The 24,768-nt window shown below is 45.4% G+C and overlaps 2 protein-coding genes across 4 annotated transcripts; one reads left to right on the top strand and one right to left on the bottom strand.

The window, feature by feature from the left end:
• Positions 1 to 1,797: 1,797 nt before the first annotated feature.
• mRpL54 (mitochondrial ribosomal protein L54) lies at positions 1,798 to 3,630 on the bottom strand. The gene is made up of 2 exons (XM_050189169.3): positions 3,450 to 3,630; positions 1,798 to 3,352 (listed from the first exon to the last, which is right to left on the bottom strand). The coding sequence occupies exons 1-2, from the start codon at positions 3,568 to 3,570 to the stop codon at positions 2,937 to 2,939; spliced, it is 537 nt and encodes a 178-aa protein (XP_050045126.1). The 5' UTR covers positions 3,571 to 3,630; the 3' UTR covers positions 1,798 to 2,936.
• Positions 3,631 to 3,857: 227 nt separating this feature from the next.
• Positions 3,858 to 18,584, top strand: IntS14 (integrator complex subunit 14). 3 transcript variants are annotated; one of them, XM_055077076.2, is made up of 5 exons: positions 3,858 to 4,129; positions 4,186 to 4,353; positions 7,231 to 7,401; positions 15,135 to 15,488; positions 17,568 to 18,584. In XM_055077076.2, exons 2-5 carry the CDS (start codon positions 4,192 to 4,194, stop codon positions 18,315 to 18,317), a joined length of 1,437 nt encoding a protein of 478 aa, XP_054933051.1. In that variant the 5' UTR covers positions 3,858 to 4,129; positions 4,186 to 4,191; the 3' UTR covers positions 18,318 to 18,584. The 3 variants fall into 3 exon arrangements, with proteins under 3 accessions (XP_054933051.1, XP_054933050.1, XP_054933052.1); XM_055077075.2 differs by having other exon boundaries at positions 3,858 to 4,353; XM_055077077.2 differs by lacking the exons at positions 3,858 to 4,129; positions 4,186 to 4,353 and adding an exon at positions 4,440 to 4,519.
• The last annotated feature ends 6,184 nt before the right edge of the window (positions 18,585 to 24,768 follow it).

Below are 24,768 nucleotides of genomic sequence, written 5' to 3'. Positions count from 1 at the left end.
CTGATGGACATACTCCTTATATGATATTTAAAAGGAAGACACTGCCTCCTCGAGAAACTTTCCCAAGAAATGTCATTCTGTGGGCAAATGAGAACGGGTGGATGATGGGTGTGATGGTGGAAGAGTGGGTTAAGATTGTGTGGCGACGGTGTCCAGGAGCCCTTTTGACAAAGAACTCACTCCTTGTCATCGACTCTTACCGTGGGCACTTGACCCGACAACGTGAAGGCTGCACTCGCCCAAGCGAACGCGGACCTCGCTGTCATACCGGGCGGCATGATGGGCCAGTTGCAGCCACTTGTCTGCATCAACAAACCTTTCAAGGATCGTCTGCGGAAATATTACACGGACTGGTTGACTGACGAAGACCACATGCTAACGGCAACGGGCCGCACCAAACGTGCATCGCTATCGCAGCTGGTGGGCTGGGTAGTTGCAGCGTGGGACGACATCCCAGGTACTTAGATTGTGCGCGCCTTTAAAAAGTGCAGCATATCTAATGCGCTTGACGGTACCGAAGATAGTGCACTGTTTGAAGGTGACATAGTACCAAGGAACACAGCGACGAGTCTAGCAGCGATGACGACGTTGAATGAGCTCTGCACGTTCAGATTCAATAAATGCTGTTTGCATTTTGTGAACGCTGTCCTCGCTTTTTTTGTTCGGCCTACATTCGAGGTAATATATATATATATATTTTGTTGGCTTCGGACTTTCGGGGGTCAGCTTAGAATTGGGGTCGGCCTAGATCCGAGTAAATATGGTAGGTCTCATGCGGCCTCGTGTGCCGTCTTGAGGTTAGGGAGCGACCCCTCTAATGGTCCCATGTGTGCCAGGAACCAACTGATGTAGTGTGGGGTGGGGTGTTGAGTACCAAGTATTCTGCCAATGGTCAGGGATATGCTCCCTGTTCCTAAGAACAGAACTGCCCTCTTGGAGTCGCAGTATACCAAGCTTTTACTGTCTTCTAGGAGTGCAAGGCTGATGGCTGCCTGCTCGGCCACTTGAGGACTATCAGTGCATACCGTGCATGCGTTGATGACCGTGCCATCTTTGTTGACCACTGCTGCTACATAGGCTCGCCTGCCAGGATATTTGGCTGCATCCGTAAAGCAGCATGCGTTCCCAGAGGCTGCTGGGAGGAGGAGTGCTTTGGCTCGAGCAAGTCTTCTGTCGATGTTGTGCTCAGGTTCATATTCCTGGGCTGCCCTAATCTTTTTCCTCTGGTCGGGTGGTTAGCCCATGCCTGTTGCACTCGATCTCCCGAGGCACGACGCCAATTTCTCGTAGGATCCATCTGCCCGCAGGTGTGCCGGACAGCCTGGTGATCTGTCCCCGTTCCTGTGCCTCCGCAATCTCGCTCAGCATGTTGTACATGCCTAATGCATCCAGTGCCTCCGTGCTCGTGTGCATGGGGATACAATAACCATATCATCACCAATTACACACCCATCATATCATCAACAATTACGCACCCATCACAAGAAACAGTGATAATCGAATTAATGGCAGCAATCATCTCCAAAGGATTAGCGATGTCAATTTTTGCTTCTGTGGACAGGCTGTGAACAGTGGCTGCCATATTTTAATAGCTGCACAGTTCTTAAGCACGTATAATCGGCACATTTAAGTTTTACAAATCTTTTTGTTACTAAATTTTTGCTATGCAAAGTATTATTCATTGCCATATGGCTGTAAAAGCTAATGCAGCAAGGAATTAACAGCCAATTCCAGGCAGTTTACAATTAAAAGAATGCATGAGGATCGTAATTTCAGTAGGGCAACAAACCTGATGCATAAATGATTGTAGTGCCTTTATTACAACTTAATTTAATTTTGTACTGTTCCTAAGACAGAGTACAGCAATGAGGATTTCGCAGTATCGACTTAACAATGCACAAGTCTTTTGCATACAGGCTCCTTCCACACCAGGCTAACATTAACGTGCACGCAAAAGTATTTGGATCGCGAGAGCTGTGGCCAAACTGCGTCCCAGTGCTCTCTAGCAGCCTTGGGGGAAGCAAGGAATTGGATGATGCATGTGCACAGGCCAGCAACCATAGCCATTTAACACTTCTCTGTTTGTTCACCCTTTGGTCGAAGCTTTTGTGTATGACACTCCCCAGAGTGATGGTGCTGGTAGCACAGCTGTTCTGCATTTCGTATGCGCTACACATGTCCTCAGCACATGGGAGTGCAGCTGTGCTGTCGCACTAGTGAATTTTTGCAGCAGAAACTGAGAATGGCACTTTGATTCACAGATAGAAGCAAGACAGAGGTGTGAACTGGTTACGAGTGCCAGGTGGGGCATGTGTGATCAAATTTTTAGCTTCCTCCTAGAGGAACAGTGGAATGCAGTTTGGCCTAAGCTCCCTGCTTATTTAGAGGGCTTAGTTCAGTCACAGGTCCTATGTTCCAATTACTTTTCTGCACACCTGTACATTTTCGGTATTCGGGCTGCAGGTTCCATGAAAGAGGTCAATTTAAGTGCAATGTTGCACTGCAGTTTGTCAAAAGGTGAAGCCACAAGCCTACTACAACGCCACATATACTACTAAAACTTGCAGGCTGTGTGCCTGGGCTTCATGTAAACGGCTCCTTCATAGATTCCTGTGCCTGTAAATTTTTCATGTAAATAGTATAGTGATGACAGGGTGCTACTAAAGTAAAACTTAATGAAGTCAAAACGTGGCAGCACGATGTTTTCAGGTGCACGAGCAAAATAATGAACTGCGCCATTTTCAGAGCAATAGTCCCTAGAACACGCATTGCACAGCGTAACGAGCAAGTAATGAGTTCCGTCCAACGCGTGATGCTCGTCAAGTGCGCGGAGGAAGAAATTGTCGCCACTCCGACTGCTGTACTTGGCAAAAGAACACCATATAAACATGCCAGCAAGTTTGGCAGTAGTCTACAGCGCGCACGTTGTACAGCGATCACCAGTCGAGCCTGTTTCGTTTCAGCTGTTCCTCGTACTCGCGCAGCGGCACTCCTGGGTCGTAGTGGTACGCTGCAAGTGCGCGGAAGCGTAAAGCCTTAAGCTTTCGAATCTTGTCTTTCTCGTTGATGCGCATCTGAACTTTGGGCCTTTTACTGAGCAACCTGTTTTGGTTCAGCAGCGCTCGCCGGTGCAGAGATTCCCAGTACTCGGGAGTCTCTGGGTCCATCTCCGACAACGGCGGTGGTCCGTTCAGCGGCAGCTCCCACAGCCAGGACGGGTACGAGTCATCAGGACCGAGCTCGATGTCCTGGCCTTCCTTGAGTATGTTGCTACCGCAGCAGAAGCGCACGAGTTTTTCTGGATCCGTTTCTACTGGTAGCTTTTTTTTCTTGGGTTGGATGCTGAGTCCCGCTGCGGCAACCGGAGATGTGCTGTTAGCATCCTACACTCAGTTTTTCGCGGACGACATTTAAAGGGGAAAGAAAATGGAAGGTAAAATGATGCTTACCTGAAGCTGCTGCAGTTGCCTTTTTTGCGTAGTTTCTTGTAAGCAACTGCTGAAACGTTTGCCAGGAATTTCCGTGGTGTATTTTGTTACAAGACCTAAAAAGCAACGTGCACACAGCCATGGCTTTTTTTTTTTTTTTTTCAGTCTTCACTTGATCTGGCTAGAGTACACTCTAATCTGGCTTATTCGTGCACGCTCGCTGGCATGCGCTGGCTTCATGCACGAATCTACGTCCACAAAATTGGATAGCAAACATATTTTGGCATGTTTATTCGTGCGTATTTAAAATTTATCAAGTTACTCCATCAGCTTTAAACTACGGCAACTTGAACTTCACACGAAGCGCCTTAAGCCACGGTCACCTGTTTCACCATTATCATCATCATGATGAGCCGGTTGCTTTGTAAACTTGCCACCATAACACCAATGCCATAACATGGCCATAACTGTGCTAAATCATAGCCTGCTAAACGCTTGATATGCTGTTCTTTTCCGTTGTCTTTTCTTGTGACGCTTTGTAAGCAGTGATACTGGCACCATTGGTACCATTTCCAATATGTACCGCACAAGCGGGTTCTATTGGAATACACAGTAGCTGTGTACTTTTCTTTGGATTTTGTAGAACAAGTCGTGAGTGTAACCAGTTGACTGGGAGCTCGCTTTGCGGCGACATTCAAGATGTAAACGATTGGCTCGGCTAGCTCGGCGCTTGTGACATCTGAGAAACTTTCTGCAGTTCAACATGCCGACGGTCATCCTGCTAGATGTGTCGCTGTCCATGTGTCGACCTGTGACGACACCCGACAGCTCGGAATCGCTCCAGCTGCGCCAACTGGCCGTGCATGGCATCAATGCTTTCCTCGATCACATGGCACAGCATTGTAAACTGGAATTTTGTGCATTGGTACGTGTACGCGTGTCACTTCCACATGCACCGTGAATATTTCGGGCTTTTAAATTGTTTAACAGAATGGTGCGTCAAAGCGCCGCCGAGTTGCCGCTTTGGTCACCGTGCAGCACTGTGCCGGGATTTTTAACTATCAATGGGACAGTGCAAACCATCTGCGTTGGTGGGTCGTTTTTACGGCTGCATGTGTATTGTCGACTCTCTCAACACGTGCTGTAGCAAACGAAAACGATTGAGGAAGAAGAAATCAAATCGAGCCGTTACAATTTTTCTCTGAATTTCACGTAACTGAGCCTCACATCACGTAAGGCTAGCTAACTTGTTGCTAGCGGTAGCGAGGCAGCCAAGAAATCTGAACGCGTGCTTTCGTGGTATTTTACGTCGCACGGCATGTATGCACTGGGTCCTTCAAGTGGCGAGTGCAGCTGCATGATATTTAACGCTTGCACCGGACGTGGCATGACTCAAAGATCCTAATATGGGGTTTACGAAAAGCTTAGCTGAATCGACTTCGTGGTAATATAGTGCAAAACTGGCACTGGATAAGAAACTGATTAGGACCAAGTATGGACAAGAGAGCTCGGTAAACATGTAAAAGTGCTGTCCCCTGGTTTAATTTTCAACTCGATAGCGTTAAGGCTCCCGTTCAGCGAAAAAGGCGGCAGCGGTGTCCACGGCGTGTCGAAAAACCCACGTCACAGTCACGTGATTCAGTCACTCCGTACAGAGTGGAGACAACGGCGGCGTTTACTACGGCGTTGGCCACGCGAATCGCGGACGCCTTAGTAGACTCCTTTGGCGGACGGCGGACGGACGCGTTGCCGGCGCTCATTCATTCATACATTCGTTATAAACGAATGAATGCGAAAAATCAACAGTGACTGTGTATGAATAAAAACCACTGAAGGGAACAATTAAGAGGAAGCTTTAGCTCGAGTGCTCCTATCTAAATACATGTAAAAGGAGAATTCGTTTTTCTCGGCAACCACTGCACCAAATTTGACAAGGTTTGTTGCATTTAAAAGACAAACTTAAAATCTAGTGACTGTTGGTTTCGAATTTTTGAGTTAGGTCGTGAATTTTTTATTAAAAATTGCCAAAAATCGAACATTTTCAAAAAACGAAACTGTCAAGTTTACAACTCTGTAACTCAACCACTAAACATGATAATACAATTCTGTGAATTGCATCTAATAGTACATCTAAAGCGGACAAAATTGATGTGTTACACATGAATATAAAAAATATTTAATCATAGGGAAATACAACTTTTGCAAAACCGTTGTAAGCGACGTAACAAATTCACGTAAGATGTAAAATGACATATTGAATTTGTCCGCTTTGAATGATCTAATGGATGCCGTTTACAGAACCGCGATATCAGTTCTTGATGCAGAGCTATGAATTTGTAAACTTTGTGCTTCCATTATTTTCAAGCGGTCAAATATTTGAAAATCGATTTAAGAAAATTCAAGCCCTAAATCGAAATTCCGCTTCCAACAGTCACTAGAATTTAAGTTTCTCTTTCAGATGCAACAAATTTCATCAAAATCGGTCCAGGGGTTATCTCATAAAAACGTTTTTGCGCTTTACATGTATTTGAATAGGCCGCGTCGGAGTTGGGCCCGAGCTAAAGCTTCCTCTTCAGCTATCACGTCATACTCTTAAAGATGCAGTTTAAGTGTCCCTCTATCTTTTTCTGTGCTGGTCTGTTCATCAAAATTCATGGGACAACACGATTGCTTTATTTTTTTGCCTGGTGCATTATCCACCAAGCGGCCTAAATATGTGGCTGGTACCTCAATTCTCAGTTTTTTGACGTGCCAGTACACTCTTTGTCCTTCTGCTAGAGTTTGCTGTGCATGCTGGTGCGCTCTCGCATTAGAACGCATTCTGTGGCTGCAGTGACATTTTCTTTCTTCTTTATGCAGCAAATTGCAACAATACTTGACTTGTTCTGAATGTTTGAATGCAGTCACTGACTGCATTATCTGTAGTCACGAAAAATTTAACCCATTAAGTACACATAGACCACAGAGGAATCATTGTTCAATCAGTTAGAGTCATTGTTACAAGCAGTGCAATGTTAGCCCAATTTCAGCATTTGTGTAGTTCATTTACTACCACTTTGCAGCAGTAGCATTTCTAGGACAGGTGTTTTCAGCCTGCTTGCAGAATGTTAATGTGTGCCAAGTATGTACCAACAAACCTGGTAGTGCCATTACATTTGAATATGCATCCCTTCGAAGCAGCCACAATGTGCAAGGTTCTGGTGTAGATACAGATACACCACAATGCATACTGTTGTTTTATTAAGAGAGATTCAGTTTAGCTGCTTCTGGCACCTAAAGCTTCCCATTATATATCTAAGGCCCTGATGCACAGTTGATCTCACACGTGTGCGGGTTCCCCATTACCATGCCCCATTACTGGGCTGATGGACTTGTTTTTCAGAGATAGAGACCTAATGTCGGTTGAAATAATTACAAAGTGGTCCAAATTGTAAGGAAGTGGCCAGTATAGTAATCATTTGGCTTGGTAATGACTAGCCTACTGTAAAGGCCACCCCACATTTGGCGTTTTCTGGCGTTTCGTCACCTGGTGTCGCTCAGCGACGACGTTTCGTGAGGGTGGCACGCTCAGCAGATCTCTCCGCCGGAGTGGCTTGATGAGTGCAGGTCAATCAGTGCTGGTCCGCATACCCGTCGTGTACATTACGCTCGTGTGGCTGGATACTCCCTCTGACTCCAAGAGAAGCAACGCCAGAAAAACCTGGTAAAAACGCTGAATGTGGGGCGGCCTTAATGGTGTCTGCATATTCACTTCTGTCTTTACCGAGTGAAAGAAAATAAGCCTATGTCTATCATGATGCAGGTGGTATTCTCATCACTTTGGGAACTGGTGGTGCCATTCACACGCGACACCGAGAGCATCAAGGCAGCCTTGGTGCAGATGGAGTGCCACGATCGCACAGACCTCAACCTTGGTTTGCAGGGAGCACGACAAGTGCTCCTCGATGAATGGGGTTCTGCAATGCCAGCACAGGTTGGTGTCATGATGCCTCACTCTTTTTTGGCACATCTCTGTGGGACACCTCGTGTGAAGAATATTGTTCATGCAACGTTTCCTTTTGCATATAGTACATCTGGTTGCACATGACCACTGCACCTTGAACTTGTGTATATAATTATGTGGTAGGCAGAAGGGCAGTGGGTTGGACTCAATGCCAACTCCGGCCAGCGGGGGGGGGTGGAGTTGGTTGTTTGTGTATGGGGCTTCAAGAATTTTTTTTTTTGTTACATTCCATCTGCTAACGACTCCAGTGAGTTATGAGCTGTTCATACTTTTGAGGTTAGTAGAGGTTAATGGTTGGATGAACTGACATAAAGCCTGGAAACAAACATTGTTTAAAGAGAGCCAAGTATGAAACCCTATGTACAGACCAAGTTGTCTTATGTCAGGTAGTCCCCACAGTGGCGTCTGCATCGGCAGGCGTTTGGTGTGTTGTGACACGACATCCCTTAGCACACAAAGGTTGGACTCTCCCGCGCCTGACCGTGTGCGGCTTAGCCATGTCCAGGGAAAAGAAGATCCTGGGTGTTGAGCCAATGCTGAGTGCTTGGACCTTTATGGCCCCTTGGTGGAGGCAACACACCTCTTTGGCCTCGGCGTCACATCGGCGGCACCCCCGGACTGACCCACCTGGGTGAAATCAGTGGTTGCCTTTTCCTGTCTCTCTCTCCCCAATCTTCGTCTTTCCCTCCCACTTTCAATCTTTCCGGTCTTCTCTTCACTTCTTCTCACTTCCAAATTTCTGGGCGGCAAGTGTGTAATCTTGTGTGGCTAACCAGTCTTGGTTATGCTGTATTTGATTATAGCAGGGATGTAGAACTGGCGCACGCAAGACAATCTTGTTGTGTCCCCTTGTTGGGCTCCAGGGAGGATGGTTCACATCTTTGCTGAACAGACATCTCTCTATGGCAACACAATTTCCTCCGCTTCTCAATCACGCCCTGAAAAGGGCACGCAACGAAGCAACTTCCAAGTTTTTTTACAAAAGCAAGGAAAACCTCCCAAAGTATCATGTGATAAATAGTGAGAAGGCTGGAAAAAAATCTGTCCACCGGAACGATTCGACTAGGCTATAAAGCGAGCAAAATGGCTAGCGGTGGCTTGTTACTTGAGGTGTGTGATAAAGTGCAGTACAGCAAGCTTCCAGACTTTGTGACCTTTGGAGACAGTGCAATTACTATTGCTGCTCATTGATCAATAAACACAGTCCATGGTGTAGTTTCAGAACAGGATCTGTTGGAACTCACTGAGCCGGAGCTTCTCGAGGGCTGGAAGGAGCAGAATGTGTTTAAAGTAAAAAGGATTAAGATAAGACATGATGACAAGGAAGTACCGACTAAGCACCTAATACTGACATTTGACAGAAGCTCATTGTTTCGAGTGCCAAAGATTCAGTCATGGCTCCCAGTTGTGCTGAGGTCGGCTCACTTGTGCTAAGTGCGATGCCAGTGACCATGGAGCAGAGAACAGTACCAGTGACCCTCAGTGACCCTCATTGCATCAACTGTGATGGTGGGCACCCGAAATATTCTAGATCATGTCCAACCTGGAAAAAGGAAAAACAAATTATAATCCTTAAAGTCACACAGAACATCTTGTACACCGAAGCACGTAGACGGTTCTTCATTGGTTTAAAGGACGCATATGCTGATGTGGCGCATGAGGGGGCTGTGCCAAATCACTTTATGCCATCTGCTCGGCCCGCACAGATTGGGCTATCGGCTGTGGCACCTGCCCCTGAGGCAGTAGTAGGTAAAACTACCATGTCCACTTTGCAACAGAGCTCGGCGACCTTCGGGCAGTCAGGCCAGAAGGCCTCTCCTCGCCAGGTGAGGTCTGAAACATGAACAGCCAGCCTCCAAAGGCGGGCAACCAGCACCTCCCAGGAGGCAATGGACACAACATCGGCGCCTCTGGCGCTGAAGGAGCAGTGCGGGTCACTTGACCACTGCAAAAAGCAAAGAGAAAAGGTCAGGGGTCCAGGCAAGGATCCCTGACCATTATACTATTTTTCCCTTCACACACAGAACACTTATGTATTATTATTAGTTAATAAAGGGAAAATCAGACGTCCACCCTTTCGTAGCAATTGCTACAAAGGAAACCCATACAGGTTCCTCGAAAGGAAAGCCTCAGTGTTGAAGAAAAATTCGTCCTGGTCCGGGACTCAAACCCGGGACCACCGCCTTTCCGGGGCAGCCGCTCGACCATCTGAGCTAACCAGGTGGCTAGTAGATGGCAGGGCGAAGTCGAACTTAATAAAGTAATTAATAAAGGGAAAATTCCCCTTTCCATTTCCTGATTACACTGACCTTAAACAGCAACAACAATGCCCTCCAGATGTCCTTCAGTGGAAACTCGCTTCGGCCAATTGGAACCATTTTAAAGAATCAAGCTATTTATCATGATATTTTATCAGGGAATTTAGTATAGATGATGTGGTGGCTTATTTTACCTCTTTTATAATAGATGCCTCAGAAAAATGCACTCCAGAAGCTACCGGTAACTGATGCAAAAGGCGAGTTCCTTCATGGAATGATCAGTGCAGGAAGGCATGAAGGAAACAAAATAAAGCATGGGGCACACTTCATCATTACCCAAATGCAGAGAATCTCATCCAATTCAAACACATCAAATCACAGGAAAGGTGTACACGAAGGCAAGGGAGGAGGGCAAGCTGGGAGAGGTTTATCTCCGGCATAAATTCGTACACACAGGAGGCGAAAATATAGAACGGGTTCAGAAGGCTTAAGGGCCAGCGAATCCATCCGCTGCCTTTGGCTAATAACCAAGGAAAAAGTCTGAATGACCAAGCCAATGCGCTTGGTGAGCACTTGAGTGCGTTTCTAGCTCTACCCACTATTCCAAGAGTTTTCCGAAATACAAAGAAAGGGAGGAACGGAAGCCACTCAACCGTAAATGTAGCACAAATAAACCTTTTAACTGGCCTTTCTGCATTGCCGAGCTGAAAGCTTCTCTAAACACATGTCAGAACTCTGCTCCAGGTCCTGACAGAGTTATGTACGAGATGATTAAACACCTTCACCGAGACACACAAATCGCACTACTCGCACTCTTTAATACTCTCTGGGCAGCTGGACATCTTCCATCCTCATGGAAAGAAGCTATTGTCATCCCTATGTTGAAACAGGGCAAAGATCCCGGCTCAGTAACATGCCATCACCCGATAGCGCTAACAAGTTACTTCTGCAAGTTTTTCGAAAAAGTGATGTCGCTGTCTTCTGCACAACCTTAAATCGAACAAAATGCTTAGTCCATACCAGTACGGATTTAGAGAAGGCTGGTCAACAACTGACCACCTCGTGCATGTCGAGGCTATTATTTGTGATGCCTTTGTCCATGGACAGTTTTGTTTTTATTGATAGTTCTTGGCATGGAAAAGGCCTATGACACTACATGGCAATATGGAATCCTTCGAGACCTGTCACAAATGAGCACCAGGGGGAACATGCTGAATGTGATTGAGAGTTACCTCTCAAAACGTACTTTCTGCGTAAAAATAGGCAACACACTCTCGCGTCCATTTACACAGGAAACTTGGGTACCCCTGGGAGATGTGTTAAGCTGTATGCTCTTTATTGTGAAGATGAACACAGTCCATTACTTGCTGCCTTAAGCCATTTTCTGCTGTCTATATAGATGACGTACAGGTTGGTTTTAAATCATGCAACTTGGCAGTCTGCGAGAGACAAATACAGCTTGGGCTGCTGAAAGTATTTCAATGGGTAGATGAGAATGGGTTCAAGATCAATCCATAGAAAAGCTTTTGTGTCCTTTTTTTCAAGAAAGAGAGGTACGCTCCCTGATCCCACTATTCCTGTGAACAAAGAACAAACATTCTTAGGTATCATACTCGATCCGAAACTAAGTTTCATCCCCCACATCAGATACCTCAATGCCAAGTGCCTGAAAACTATGAACATACTGAAAATTCTCTCGCGCACAAATTGGGGCAGTGACAGAAGATGCTTAATGAATCTCTGCAAAAGCCTTATTCGATTGCATTTAGACTATGGGGCTATGGTGTATCAATCTGCTACACCGAGTGCCCTAACAAGTCTTGATCCTGTTCGTCACTTAGGCATCTGCCTGGCCACAGGAGACTTCAGAACTAGCCCAGTACAAAGCCTCTATGTAGAATCTAATGAGAGGCCACTCCATCTGCAAAGGTCTTACTCCAGTTTCATGTATTTCCTAAAAGCTCACTCTAACTGTGGACACCCTTGTAACGAAACCGCAAACGATATGACTTGTGCCACACTTTTCAAAAATCGTCCAACAGTGAGAGGACCGTTTTCACTACGTATGAAGAACCTCAGCGAAGAAATGGCTGACCCATTTCTTGAAAATCCTCTAATTGCTCCAGCCAAGCCAGTACCACCATGACGGTGGCAGCTGATAGGCTGTGACATGTGTTTTGCAGAAGTTACAAAGAACGCTCCAAAAATACACATAAAAACGCACTTTAAAACTTCAGTCAAAGTACTTATGTCAAGAATTCTACACTGATGCATCAAAATCGCATGACAACATTTCTGATGCTGCAGTCGGCCCATACTTTTCTGATTCTGCCTGTTTGCATCCAGAAACAAGCATCTTTACGGAGGAAGCCTACACACTATTGTCGGCTGTAAGGCGCGTCAAAGAACTAAAACTACAAAAGCGTATCATATCTACAGATTCATTAAGCGCCGTCAAAACCTTAATGTCTCTACAAAAGAATAAAAATCCCATCTTTACTGAACTATATTCAATCCTATGTACTTCGTATGCATCTCATCAACATATCATAACTTGCTGGGTACCTGACCAAAGAGGCATCAAGGGTAACATGCTTGCAGACTGTATAGCTACATCAGTAACTCCCAAACCAAGGAATTGTTCCTTAGCTGTCCCTGTCGTAGATTTAAAGCCCTTTCTATGCAAGAAACTAAGGGACCATTGGAAACATACGTGGGACACTGAAACACTCAACAAATTTCACATTATTAAGCCAAATGTAGGAAACTGGCCACTGCTTACAAAATTAAGACAAACTGAGATTATTGTTTGCCGTTTTAGGATAGGCCACACATATAGCACTCGCCCCTACCTGTTGATCGGTGATCAGCCTCCTGTCTGCAATAAATGTGGTGTTACGTCAACTGTCCTTCACATCTTGATAGAGTGTCGGGAAGTAGAAGATCAAAGAAAAAAGTACTTTGCCCCTGTATACAGACAACACATCCCCTTCACCTCGCAGTTTCTCAGCATTGAACCGCCTTTTCATATTGTTTCAGTTGCTTTTTCATCCACTTTAATTTCCATTAATTTATCGTTCCTTCATTTCATTTATTAAGCGCAAGTAATTTCCCCGATGTTGTCCTTGGTGTCAGTGTTTGTTGGCTTCTTATGATATGACTAATAAAAATCGGGACCCTCGGTTAACCCCCTTCTCTTCCCTTTTCATATTAAGTTAGATTTAAAGGTTTTGTGAGATGTTGGTACATTGCAAGCTATCAGCCAGTAGTGGCGTGACTATGACCTCCAAAGTAGGCGAAGATAGGCTTGCATGCAGGTAGCGTGAGAATAGAACACGTTAGCACGCTTGATCTGAGCGGATGCGGTGTCGGCCGTTCCCGAGGACCCACTGCACTATGGCTCGCCAACCTATATAAACTGTGGCTATGGTGGCCAGCTCTTCGCGCCGCCTCTCACAAATTGGTGATCTGCACGACCGAACCTAGCCTTCCCGCAAATTGGTGACCCACATGACCGAGCCCAGTGTCGGTGCACCAACTCTATCAAGGCGAGGGACGTAGCCTCACGCGGTTTGGCAGACGTCCCGCAGTTGTAGGGTGTGTGGGAACTGTAAATTGACATGCCAGACATGTGGTTCATCCAGCTGGATAGCCACTTCGTTCTCAACAAGGTTCCAGGCCCCGGCTGCATTACAGGCTCCACTTGCCACCCCCCAGCCCTGACTTCTGCGACGACTTGCGGGTGGCCGTCCTTGGTCACTATGTCATCTCGAGTGCTCAGTCACATCCGCTCTCGCCATTTCAACCATTCGCGTCATTCCACGTTTTATCCCACATCGCCTTCATCCCACATCGCCTTCATCCATACGTGCCAATCGTCAGCATGGGCCGGCCCTAGCATCAGACCCTACTGGGTTCGTGAGCCTCCTCCCCAGCTCAAAAGGAAGCTGTGTGACGACTCTTTCCAAAGAATTCACTGGGCCAAATGTATGTGCTTACGGCTATTCTACGGCTCACCGCTCTCCTTCCTTGGACATTCCCGCAAGCTGTCTGCTTTTTGTTTGGAGGCACTTCACTCATCACTGATACAGATGCTCTCCCACTGGCTCCACTAGGTGCAAATTTCACTCTTGTAGGCATGGCCGTGCCACAAGTACAACCTTCATGATGTATTCAGGGACCACCGCAACCCTGATGCTATCGGCATTCGAGATTTCACCACTAGCAGCAGCAGGCGAGCCTTGCGTTGTTCTGTGCTCATGTCTTTTGTGGATGCATGGCCTACCAAAGTTTTACAGGAGCCAGCTCTGCCATCTGGTTTCTTCAGCTTGAGAATCACTTCTCTATCAGCAACATGAGTGACCAACACTCGCGCTATCTCCACACAAGTCTCGAGCTGCCAGACGGTCTACTTTCGGAGCTCTGACTTCTACAGGCCTGGGCATCTACGAGAACCTGCGGCAGGTCGCAATTTCGCACTACGTATCACTGTAGCTGCGCCTCGCTCACAAACTGCACTGCTAGTGCTGTCTGGTACATCTCTCTGGCCGGCCTAAATGAACTGTGGCTACCTCTTCACGCAACCTCCGATAAATTGGTGACCCAGACGACCATACCCGGCCTTCCCACAAGCCCCAAAGATTTGTAGCACATCTTCTCACTAGAGGCTGCTGCTGCGATAGCATTTTGTAAAGCATGTGCCTCCCAGCCCTTGCATTCAAGGGCTCACTGGTGAGGTACGAGTGCTACTCTCACTCACACGTTTACAGAATTATCCCTTTGTAATGAAACTTTTATGGTCATCACTAGTGATTATCCTTAAGTTTATTTATTCTATTATTATTGTTATCATCATCACCATCATTATTATTATTCTACTGATTATCCTTGCAGAATGCAGCTTTCGTGTTGATACTAGTATACATCATCAGTCATTACCATAATTTTATTATACATATACATTTTACACACTTTAGAGCGACTGTGTTAAGGCCCTTTTGCAGCCACACCTCATCTACCTCTTGCAGTTCATTACTACATTACCAACTCATTAACACTAGCCTGAAACTTTTTGGCCATACTTTGCCCTTGCGCCATAAAACCTTATATCATCATAATCATCATCATGTCAAGCAGCTTGTATCATACTTTGATAGATGTCTTTTTACACCATAGGTAGACCAGCTCGGGATAGAGAAAATTGCAATGTTAGACCACAGTGTTAAGCCAAATAGAGTCGACTTGCAATATAATGAACATGGATATGACTGACTATCAGATACATTAAGTAAATCTAAAATTAATTTTTCTTGCGAAGTCTTGTATGCTGCTTATAATGAATATTGGGTATAACGAAGGTATTTTTTGTATTGGATGTGACTTCATTATAACAAGGTTTGACTGTAATGGCACAGCAGTTATGTGACCTGATTTTGTTTTACACAGGTAATTCTTGTCACCGATGGTGCCCTTAGTGGCTGGCGGGGATCAGAGGATGGCGGTCCAGGACGGCTACATGCTGTCTGCCTGCACCCTGCAACTGGCGCGCCACCCCCAGCTCTTGGTCCACTGGGGCGCCTAGCTCAGCGAATGGGCGGCCGTCTGTTCCTGCCCGAAGGAGGCCTGTCAATCCGTAGTGTGCAGCAAGCTTTTCTGAATTTGGCGCAGGCACAGTACGCACCTTTTCACGGCGTGCTGCGTTGTGGCCAGCTCTGGTCCAGTGTCAGCCTCTGTCCACCACCAGAACCCCAGAAGAGGCCACAGGACTTTGGCTGGGCCCAGCCATCAACGACCATCCAGGTAATTGTGTGCTGCAGATGTAGACACATTTGCACAACTTCAGGAATAGTATTCTAAGCATATGCGGTGAACTGCATCATGTTGTTTCACTGACTGGCTCCTACAAGGCTATGGGCAACCAGCACTGACACTTCGCATGCCAACAGCAGCACCGTAACACACAGCTTAGCAAGCGGAGGAAACAATTTAAGTAGTACGTACTGCAATTTCACATCTCATCTTGAGGCTTCTGACTCCAGCTTCTGACTTGGTTGGACACTGGTGTGCTAGAATATAGGAGCACATGTGCTCCTCAAAATGTGTGTGGCCATGGGCAGAGCTTAGCTGGATGCATTAGCTAAAGCAAACGATACAGGTACACATTTGTTATCATTCACAATGCCATGTCATTTTCGTGGCCTCTACTAGGTGGACGGTGTCAGCATATTTTAGTTACACACTCAAACTGCCATAGCACCTCCTGGCCAGTGGTGCTTGCCCACAGTCTCATAGTAGCGCGACAGAATGATGCAGTGAGACAACATAGGAGTGAGGCAACATCATATAGTGAGACAGCCTGATGGAGACTAGCTCATATGAACAAAGCCCATGCTGCAAATTAGACTACTTGCCTTTATCGAATTCATCCTGTATGATGGTTTAACCTTGCAATGAGTTTACCATGTGTGCCTGGATAATGTCATTCACCTGCATTGCTGATATAAGCGATAGCAAGGCCTTTAACCTGATTTTGCTTTTTACAAGGAGCATCTCTAGGCAGAATGCTAAAGCTGCAGAGGGATTTGAACCAACGTCATTGTAACAATAAATATTGCTTTCGTCTACATGCCACAAATAACAGTGCAGTCTATGGGAGACTGCCATAAACTGCAACTTCTGCAGTAAAAGGCATCTGGTCATGTAACTGTCCAGTCATCTTATCATGAGAAGCCAACAAACACTGACACCAAGGACAACATAGGGGAAATTACTTGTGTTTAATAAATGAAATAAAGAAACCATAAATTAATGGAAATTAAAGTGGATGAAAAAACAACTTGCCGCAGGTGGGAACCGAACCCACAACCTTCGCATTTCGCATGCGATGCTCTACCAATTGAGCTACCGCGGCGCTGTTTCCCCATCCACTTTCTTGGGTATTTATGTGTCCTAGTAGAACCCTGGGAGTGTTAGCCAGCGCCATCACTCACATACCTTGGCGGCTGACGTGGAACGTCTTTCTTGCATTTCTTCGCATTTCGCGAAATGCGAAGGTTGTGGTTCGGTTCCCACCTGCGGCAAGTTGTTTTTTCATCCACTTTAATTTCCATTAATTTATGGTTTCTTTATTTCATTTATTAAGCACAAGTAATTTCCCCTATGTTGTCCTTGGTGTCAGTGTTTGTTGGCTTCTCATGATATGACTAATAAAAATCGGGACCCTCGGTTAACCCCCTCTCTTCTCGTTTATTACATAACGAGGGTCTCGAATCCGGCAACATTGATGCCTTCAGGTAGCATGTGTGGGTTTATTGACCAGTTGCCTTCACCCAAAAAGATCACGTTCTCGTGACGCCTGCGGCAAGAAAGACGTTCCACGTCAGCCGCCAAGGTATGTGAGTGATGGCGCTGGCTAACACTCCCAGGGTTCTACTAGGACACATAAATACCCAAGAAAGTGGATGGGGAAACACCGGCGCGGTAGCTCAATTAGTAGAGCATCGCACGCGAAATGCGAAGGTTGTGGGTTCGGTTCCCACCTGCGGCAAGTTGTTTTTTCATCCACTTTAATTTCCATTAATTTATGGTTTCTTTATTTCATTTATTAAACACAAGTAATTTCCCCTATGTTGTCCTTGGTGTCAGTGTTTGTTGGCTTCTCATGATATGACTAATAAAAATCGGGACCCTCGGTTAACCCCCTCTCTTCTCGTTTGTCCAGTCATCTTGTAGCAGAGTGACTGCCACCTGCAATCCTTATACATTCTAGAGATAAATCTCATTTTTGGCATAACTGGAAATCCACACGTGAATCTACATGGCATGCGTGTAGATCAGTGCTATTTTTGTAACATGTTAAATCTTATTGTCACCGTTCAGGTTTGCGGCTTCCTTGGGCTGCAACAGGTGGCTAATCCACCAACTCTGTCCCGTCACTTGGTGCTCCCTGCACCAGGTCCTGAAGAGGCAAGACCCACTGAACCCAAGGAAGGAGGACGTACAGGCGAAGAAGAAGAAGACAGCGATGAAGGCAAACAACCATCTTTCTGTGTCTTGTTGCACGGGAGCCTCAAGGTTGAAGGCATGGTGGCCCTATGCCAGATAGGACAGGACTGGTACGGCATGCTCTACTCCTGGGCTGACAGCAAGAAAAAGTCAAATCTTATGCTGTCTACCTTTGAGCCAGGGCTCGAGGCAGTGCCGTGGCTTGGCAAGTTGGACCATTTGGGACCGCAGGCACTGGCTCCTCTGGGGAGCGAAGCACTTCCTGTTAAGTCAAACGACAAGCACAGCTACTCGCACAACTCGGTCGTGTGGATCCGCCAGTCTGACCTGCAGGCAGACATCCAGAAGATTCTGCGGCATGCACGGAAGCTGCCAGAAAAGACGGCAAACTTCTATAAGGAATTGAACCGACTGCGGCGCGCTGCACTCTCGCTTGGATTTCACGAGCTTTTGGAAGGCATGGCCACAATTCTAGAGCGAGAGTGCACACTGCTGCCAGGCTCGGCTCATCCGGATGCTGCCCTGCAGCTGAGCCATGCGTCGTCATTCTTGAGGGGCCCCAGCTGCAAGGACTACACGGCGGCATTGACACCACTGCGAACCAAGTTCTCTTCTCAAGACTGATCATCGAAAAGTGCTGTAGAGAGACATTCATATGGGTGAAGGCGTCTGTTGTACCCATGTCACACATGTGCTTTCGATGACAGTTGAAACCAGTGACCTCCTGTTAGTTCTTTCAAGAAAGATTTTCCTCAACAGAGGCACTAGTTGTTTGTTTCAGTAGCTGTTGAATGTATATCTGTATGACACAGGTATGACGTGCAGCACACCAAACCCAAGTTGGAAAAGACGCATATAAATGAACCACTGTCTGTGGTACTTATCACCTCATATGTAATTTTCCTGTCCTGACATGTTTTTTTTTTGCTGTAATGTTAGTCCTTACACAGTTGAACAAGGAACTTGTAAATACATGGTAGGCACTTTATGTTGTACCCTTTATACGCACTTGCAATGTGATATGAGCTTTTGTAAATTACTTGTGAATATTTATCTCTGTGTCTGGAAGTGACAGTCAAAGGTGTGATACGGGCACTGTTTATAAGATTAAGGTAATGTTACATTCATAAGTTCGTGTGCCTAAACACAGCATTATTGGAACTCTTCTACTGAAACCTTGAGAAGACCTTCATGCTATTACATTCCTGGAAGCAACATTGAAATAGGCTGTTAAGTTAGAATATAGCACGGACACGTTATGCAGACATTTCCCAAAGAATAAATTGGCAAATGCAGTTAAATCTTTTAACAAAATTGATTTTACAGCTGAAAAAATTGTGTAATCATAGTTTTTAACAGTGCAAATGATCTTATTCCCATAACAGTCGTATTGGCTGACACGACATGAATGGGCAATTTTGAGCAATGTTAAGGCTGTGTTGAGGAAAATAGCCCATTTTTGATGCCATAGCTGAAAAGACCGCCATTACCGGTTGCCAGAAGTGACGCATGACTTGATGCAAGGCACCTCGGCATGACCTTCGGGATAAGCCCAGACCACACGTATGCTTGCTTTTGATAGCGCTTTACAATGTGCGACCTGGATTTGGCCACAATCCATTCGTCAAACTGGTGCAGGGCAAAGCCGGTCCACATCACGTAGCATGGCCCGACTGGAGTTGCGCATAGCTGCGTGTGCTACATAGCGCAGCTGCCCTGTGGTGTCATGATGAGCCTGCTCGCCATTGATGCGCTCGGACAACTGCACGCTCCGATTAGTTTTTGCGGGTGACCTAGCTCCAGGTGCTTGCAATGTGAGCCAGCCGAAGTGCCTGGCACCCGCAGTGTGCTGAAAGAATTTTGGAGGCGGTGTGTTCGAATTTATGTCATAGTGGCAACACCAGATGCACACATTGTCCGCTCAGGTGCTATTAAAAGCTGCTAACAAGAAAACTATACAATTACCAGCCCTGTGGCCTTGCCAAGATTGCTTCAGTCTGATTCACTACTCATTTATAGCAAACTTAGCCGAAGTGAAATTTAGTTACAGTTGGCCTTTCATGAAGGAAGAAAGAAATAATCGGGTAGCCAGCACGTAAGTGTACGAATGCATCAATGGTAATTTGTACATGGCATGCTACCTAGAAAAGCCAAGGTTTAAGAAATTGTTTCTTTGTCTGGAAACAAAACCAGTAAAGTTTTGATAGTGTCCATTCTACAGGACTGGTCAATTCACATCTTGCTCTTGGTAGTCTATCAATGATACGTACTTGTGGGGTTAAAAGGAGACGCTACATTCAAGAAAAATACCATCGAAGGAAAGATTTCTGGCTTAATTCACTAAGCACCACTTGGAAAATTGTTTCTCTCCCCTAAATAAAATGCATGAAAAGTTCACAGAATGTAAAACCACTGCCACATGCAAGCCATGATTAGTGCTACATGTATATACATGTGGCATGCTAGAGCTGTTAGGACTCTGCATTACCACAAATGGGGTGTGTACACTAGGTTTTATTGTTAGTAAAATTTAAAAAATGTAGTCACCTGCATGAATGGTTGGTAATGTGCAGAAGAGAAGAACCCACTATTGTGCAACATAAGCATAATGGGCTAACTTTGCGGTGTGCAAAGCAGTGGCTTGGAAGCACTGTGATAGGATGTCAGTGGTGACAATGGGGTGCACAGGGCTACTGATTGAGAAAAAATGTGCACAGCTATCAATATGTTCAAGTTAAAACTGTGATTTTCTGTACTTGAGAAGTTTTCAGGATAGTTAGAAAGCAAATGAAAAAAATCTGGTAGGACTTCCAGTGTGCTGAGCATTGCTTTGAGAGAGATGAATACCATGTATGGATTTCTTTCCTCTCTTACTGTACCACGAATGCTGAGCAATGCCCTTAACCCTTTAACCCCCAATCTCAAGTTGTACTCGGCATGGGAGGTTCTACCCAGTTGTACCAATATTGCCAATGACGAGCACGGTCAGTAATTGGCTTTGGTTTCAGTTTTCAACACTACAAAGCAATGCAAGTTCGGATTAAGGATCAAGTGATGTATTTTCAGAATCAGAAATGACTGCAAAAATTTATTGCATAAAAGAATTGGGAAAATTTAGCAGTATGCTTTTCTGGAATTAATTTTAGTGTTAAAGCGTTAGGACTCACTCCCACTTCAATCATCTCAACAATTGCAAATAGTGTTTAATAATTGCGTGCTATTAAATTAACATAATTGCACATTCAGTCTAGTCACTGTAACTCCTGCCATCAGAGGACAGGATATGGTGAACACTCATTAATATCACAAATGAAGCCATGTTGTGTCAGTGCCAGCTTGGTGGCCCGTGAATCTGGTGTTCTGCTGCTGACTGCTAGAGTGTCAGTTCAATTCCTAGCTGCTACAGCCACATGCAAATGGGGTTCGAAGGCGAAATGTGTGTGCACTTGTATTTAACTGCACATTAAAGAGCCCTCCATGTGGTCTAAATTAATCCACTCTTCTGCTATGGCTTCCCTTGTAAGCCACAATGCAGCTTTTGAACTTCAAGCTTTGGTGATCATGATGTGTCACCATATCTTGACACACATTTTAGGATATCCGTAGTGTGTTTGAACAACACAAAGCCTATCGTGCTACAACTTTACATGCTCAGACATTACGATGTGCCTATGTTGAGCAGGGAGCAGCTGAAGACTCTTTCATGCAGTTTTATTTATTTGTATGGTGTGTCTGCTAAAATAAGTGAGATATTTAATCATTGCTATAGTACTCAACATGGCGTTGCATGCAGAGCATTCTGGTGGAACTATGGGGCATTGTTCATAAAATGAAGTGAATGATGCTTTTTCATCATCTGTGCAGTATTTTTACAGTGACACAGTGTGGTTATAATTGATGAGCATCCAGTTTGAGGTAGGCTGCTGGCTGGTGCATGCCTTCATTATTGATTCTGGTCAGTGGTCTAAGCCACCTTTCTTGCTTCAGGATTGTCCTGGCTTGTCTTGCTGCTCCGAGTTCAAGGCAGCTGTCTCCACAGTCCTCTTGATCATTGATTGTAAGGTGTTCAGGGGCTTCACGTGTTGGTAGTACGTGTGCACTCGACGTGTGTAGTGACTCTGCAACAGCATACATTAGGGACATGAGGCTTGAGACTCTACAGGAGCTCAATATTGCACATCATTTTTTGTTTGGGATTGAATGAAAATATTTTTGTGAGAAATACAAATTCAATTTTGTGCCAATACAATATTGGTGATGGTGGTCATCACGCATGTGACACATGTAACTTACTAGCCTAATTAATTAATCAAATTACCTGACATAGTGGATTTGTTGGCATAGTGGCACCGCTAAGCCCAGGGCATGGGATCAAATCCCGGCCACTTTTCTGTGCAGTAAAGGTGAAATCACTTCATCCCAGGCATTGGGTGCACATTAAAGAGTCCCAGATAGTCAAAATAATTCTAGAGTCCCCCACTATTGCCTGACTCATAATCACAGTGTGGTTTTGACACCGAAAACCTCAGAATTGAATTAATCAGGTGGTTATAAGCATTAAGAGACATGTTGCTGTTGTATTCGAAAATTGCCTTTATTTTTTCTATACAATACAAAGGACCACAGACTAAAAGCTACAAAAGTGTAGCTTGAGTACACTTGAGGCCAGTCAGTTGGAGTTGACAACAAGAAATAATAACACTAAGGTATTTATTCACTTAACCCTTTGTGGTACAGTGGTACAAATATGTACCACTTTTTGGGCACGTTTCAAATGCCCGTAATGAAACAACTGTTCAAATTGGAGACAATTTTACTAGTACTGCCATCTACCAAGGCATTTAGAAAGCTTTATGGGCGTTTTTATCTTATTCCGTCATGTGGCGCGAAGAGTAACTTAGTTTTTGCAAATGTCTTCATTGCGGTTCAGTACGTGCTGCTGTGGCGTGGGAAAAACACAAAACGCTGCTTCAACATGCCTACTAAGTGTATCCTTTTACCCGTTTGCTAAATGGAACCTAGTGATTCATCTGCAATTATATATACATACATTGAGGGCGCACTAATCGTTCACCGTTTTGAATTGTCTGTTCTGGGCTCACTTTTGGCTGGGGTTGTTAGGCCTAAGTGGACGGCTATCGCACCGGTCAAATCGCACAGGCCGTGCATTTGCATTTTTTCTGAAAGCGGAGGTAATAGCAAAGGATTGTCGCCTGTAAAAGCAAGAAGGGGACGGCAAGCATATGGTAGGAGTTCCTGACGACATCAGACTTCTCGGCCGAGATCGTCACCCGTAGCGGTAGGTCTGTCGACAGAGGTGTAGGTGGGGTTCCACGACACAGCAGCAAGTTCGAACGAGCTTTCTGTGCAGCAAATGCCAAGTTCCGCTATGTGTCGAATGTTTTTAGCCATTCCACAAGTGAACAGCAGCATTGACTTTGTAAATATCGTTCCTGTTACACATTGTCTCTTCATTTTAAACCGCCTGCGGACAGCGGTACAAAAGTGTACCACATTTCATTTCTTCTAGTAAAGTCAGTGGTACATATATGTACCACTTTTCTTTCGAGAACTGCTGCACCATGTTTCTTGAAAAATGTGTCAAACATTTTCTTTTGCCCTGCTGAATGCTATTCTTCAGATTTTATGAACGAAATTTCAAGGAAAAAGTAGCACCTCACAAAGGGTTAAACAAGTACACTTGTAACCTTCCAAAATGTAGCTTGTGTGCAGAACTAGGCAGTCCAGCTTGACCACAACTGTGACATCTAAATTAATCACTGAATAACAAATACTGACTGTTTTTTAATATTTGGTACACATAAACACAGTACAAACGCTTCCCAACAGCCAAAACATAACATTTATTTAACTACATTTGTCTAAGGAGCAGGATACAGTCAAGAACAATTAGAATGGCAAGAGTACAACAGACCCTACAACATTGCATAATATTTAACACACTAGAGCAAAAGAAATGAGTGTATAATGTAAGGACAAATGAAAATGTCAGCGCTGAAGGACACATCTTTCTCACTCCACTGAAGCTAATGAAAGCATAATTCAATTTTAATTTATTAAAATGTGTAACCGGGAAGTCATGGCTTCTTTTCCCATATTCAGTATAAACATGCAGTACAACACACATCTCTATGTAGCAAAGAGGGCGGACTTCCACGTTCGTAATTTTGAAACTTTCTAGAAAATATTTCTTATTCAATGCAGTTAATGCTCCGTATAACAAAGCTTAATATATCGAAATTCTCGATATAACGAAGTGTTTACCTTTTTATAACTTTTTGGCCATAGTACACCACGTATATTGAACTTCAATATAACGTGTGTTTATTCACGATTTATACATCAAATGTTCTTGACTCCGCGAACGAATACAGAGACAATAAATGGAGATTTCCGCGGACGCAGATGATCAAATGATTTAATTACATGCGGCTGCTTGCGAAGGCACCTCTCAAGTGCCCACGCGATGGAGAGTGACCGCCGAAGCGGAGCAGCGTCACGTTCTGCATGGAGTCCAAGTGAAATAGGATTCTCTTGCGCCCCGCGCGCTGTGTGCTTTAGGTGCAAGTGAGAGCTTGTGTGGGTGAGCAGTGAAGGATGGTGCCTCCATGAGCACCGTCTTCCCGCAAGAGCAAGGGGGGAGGGGAGCAGGCTTGCGGTAACGCGATCAAGCGAGGGTGGGGGAGCAGATTGGCGCCTCCGTTTCTAGGGCGGCCGTGGCTGTGAGCATACGCAGCCTGCGCGGCCTTTTATGCCAAAGCAATTATATGGACACCCCAGGCGGTTTTCCGCTGTCGACTTCGACGTGATGTTCCGTATATAAAGCCCAATTACGATAAGATCGCCACCGCACGCCGTATGCTGTAGGTGCGAGGGTGAGCCGAGAAGCATGGCGACTTGATGCGGCGGCGTCTTGCGCGCCCAAGGGAGGAAAGCGGGAATAATGGGGCGATGTGCGCGCGCTAGAAGGAGGGATGGGCGGGGGCAGGTTAGAACGCATCTTCTATTTTGCGGCGGCAGCGCGCACGCTCTATCTTGGAGGTAAACTCCAGTG

This window comes from Dermacentor andersoni, chromosome 2 (genome assembly GCF_023375885.2).
Source record: "Dermacentor andersoni chromosome 2, qqDerAnde1_hic_scaffold, whole genome shotgun sequence".
NCBI lineage: Eukaryota > Metazoa > Arthropoda > Arachnida > Ixodida > Ixodidae > Dermacentor > Dermacentor andersoni.
Note: the sequence above shows the minus strand (reverse complement) of the source record. Positions and strands in the feature narration are given on the sequence as shown.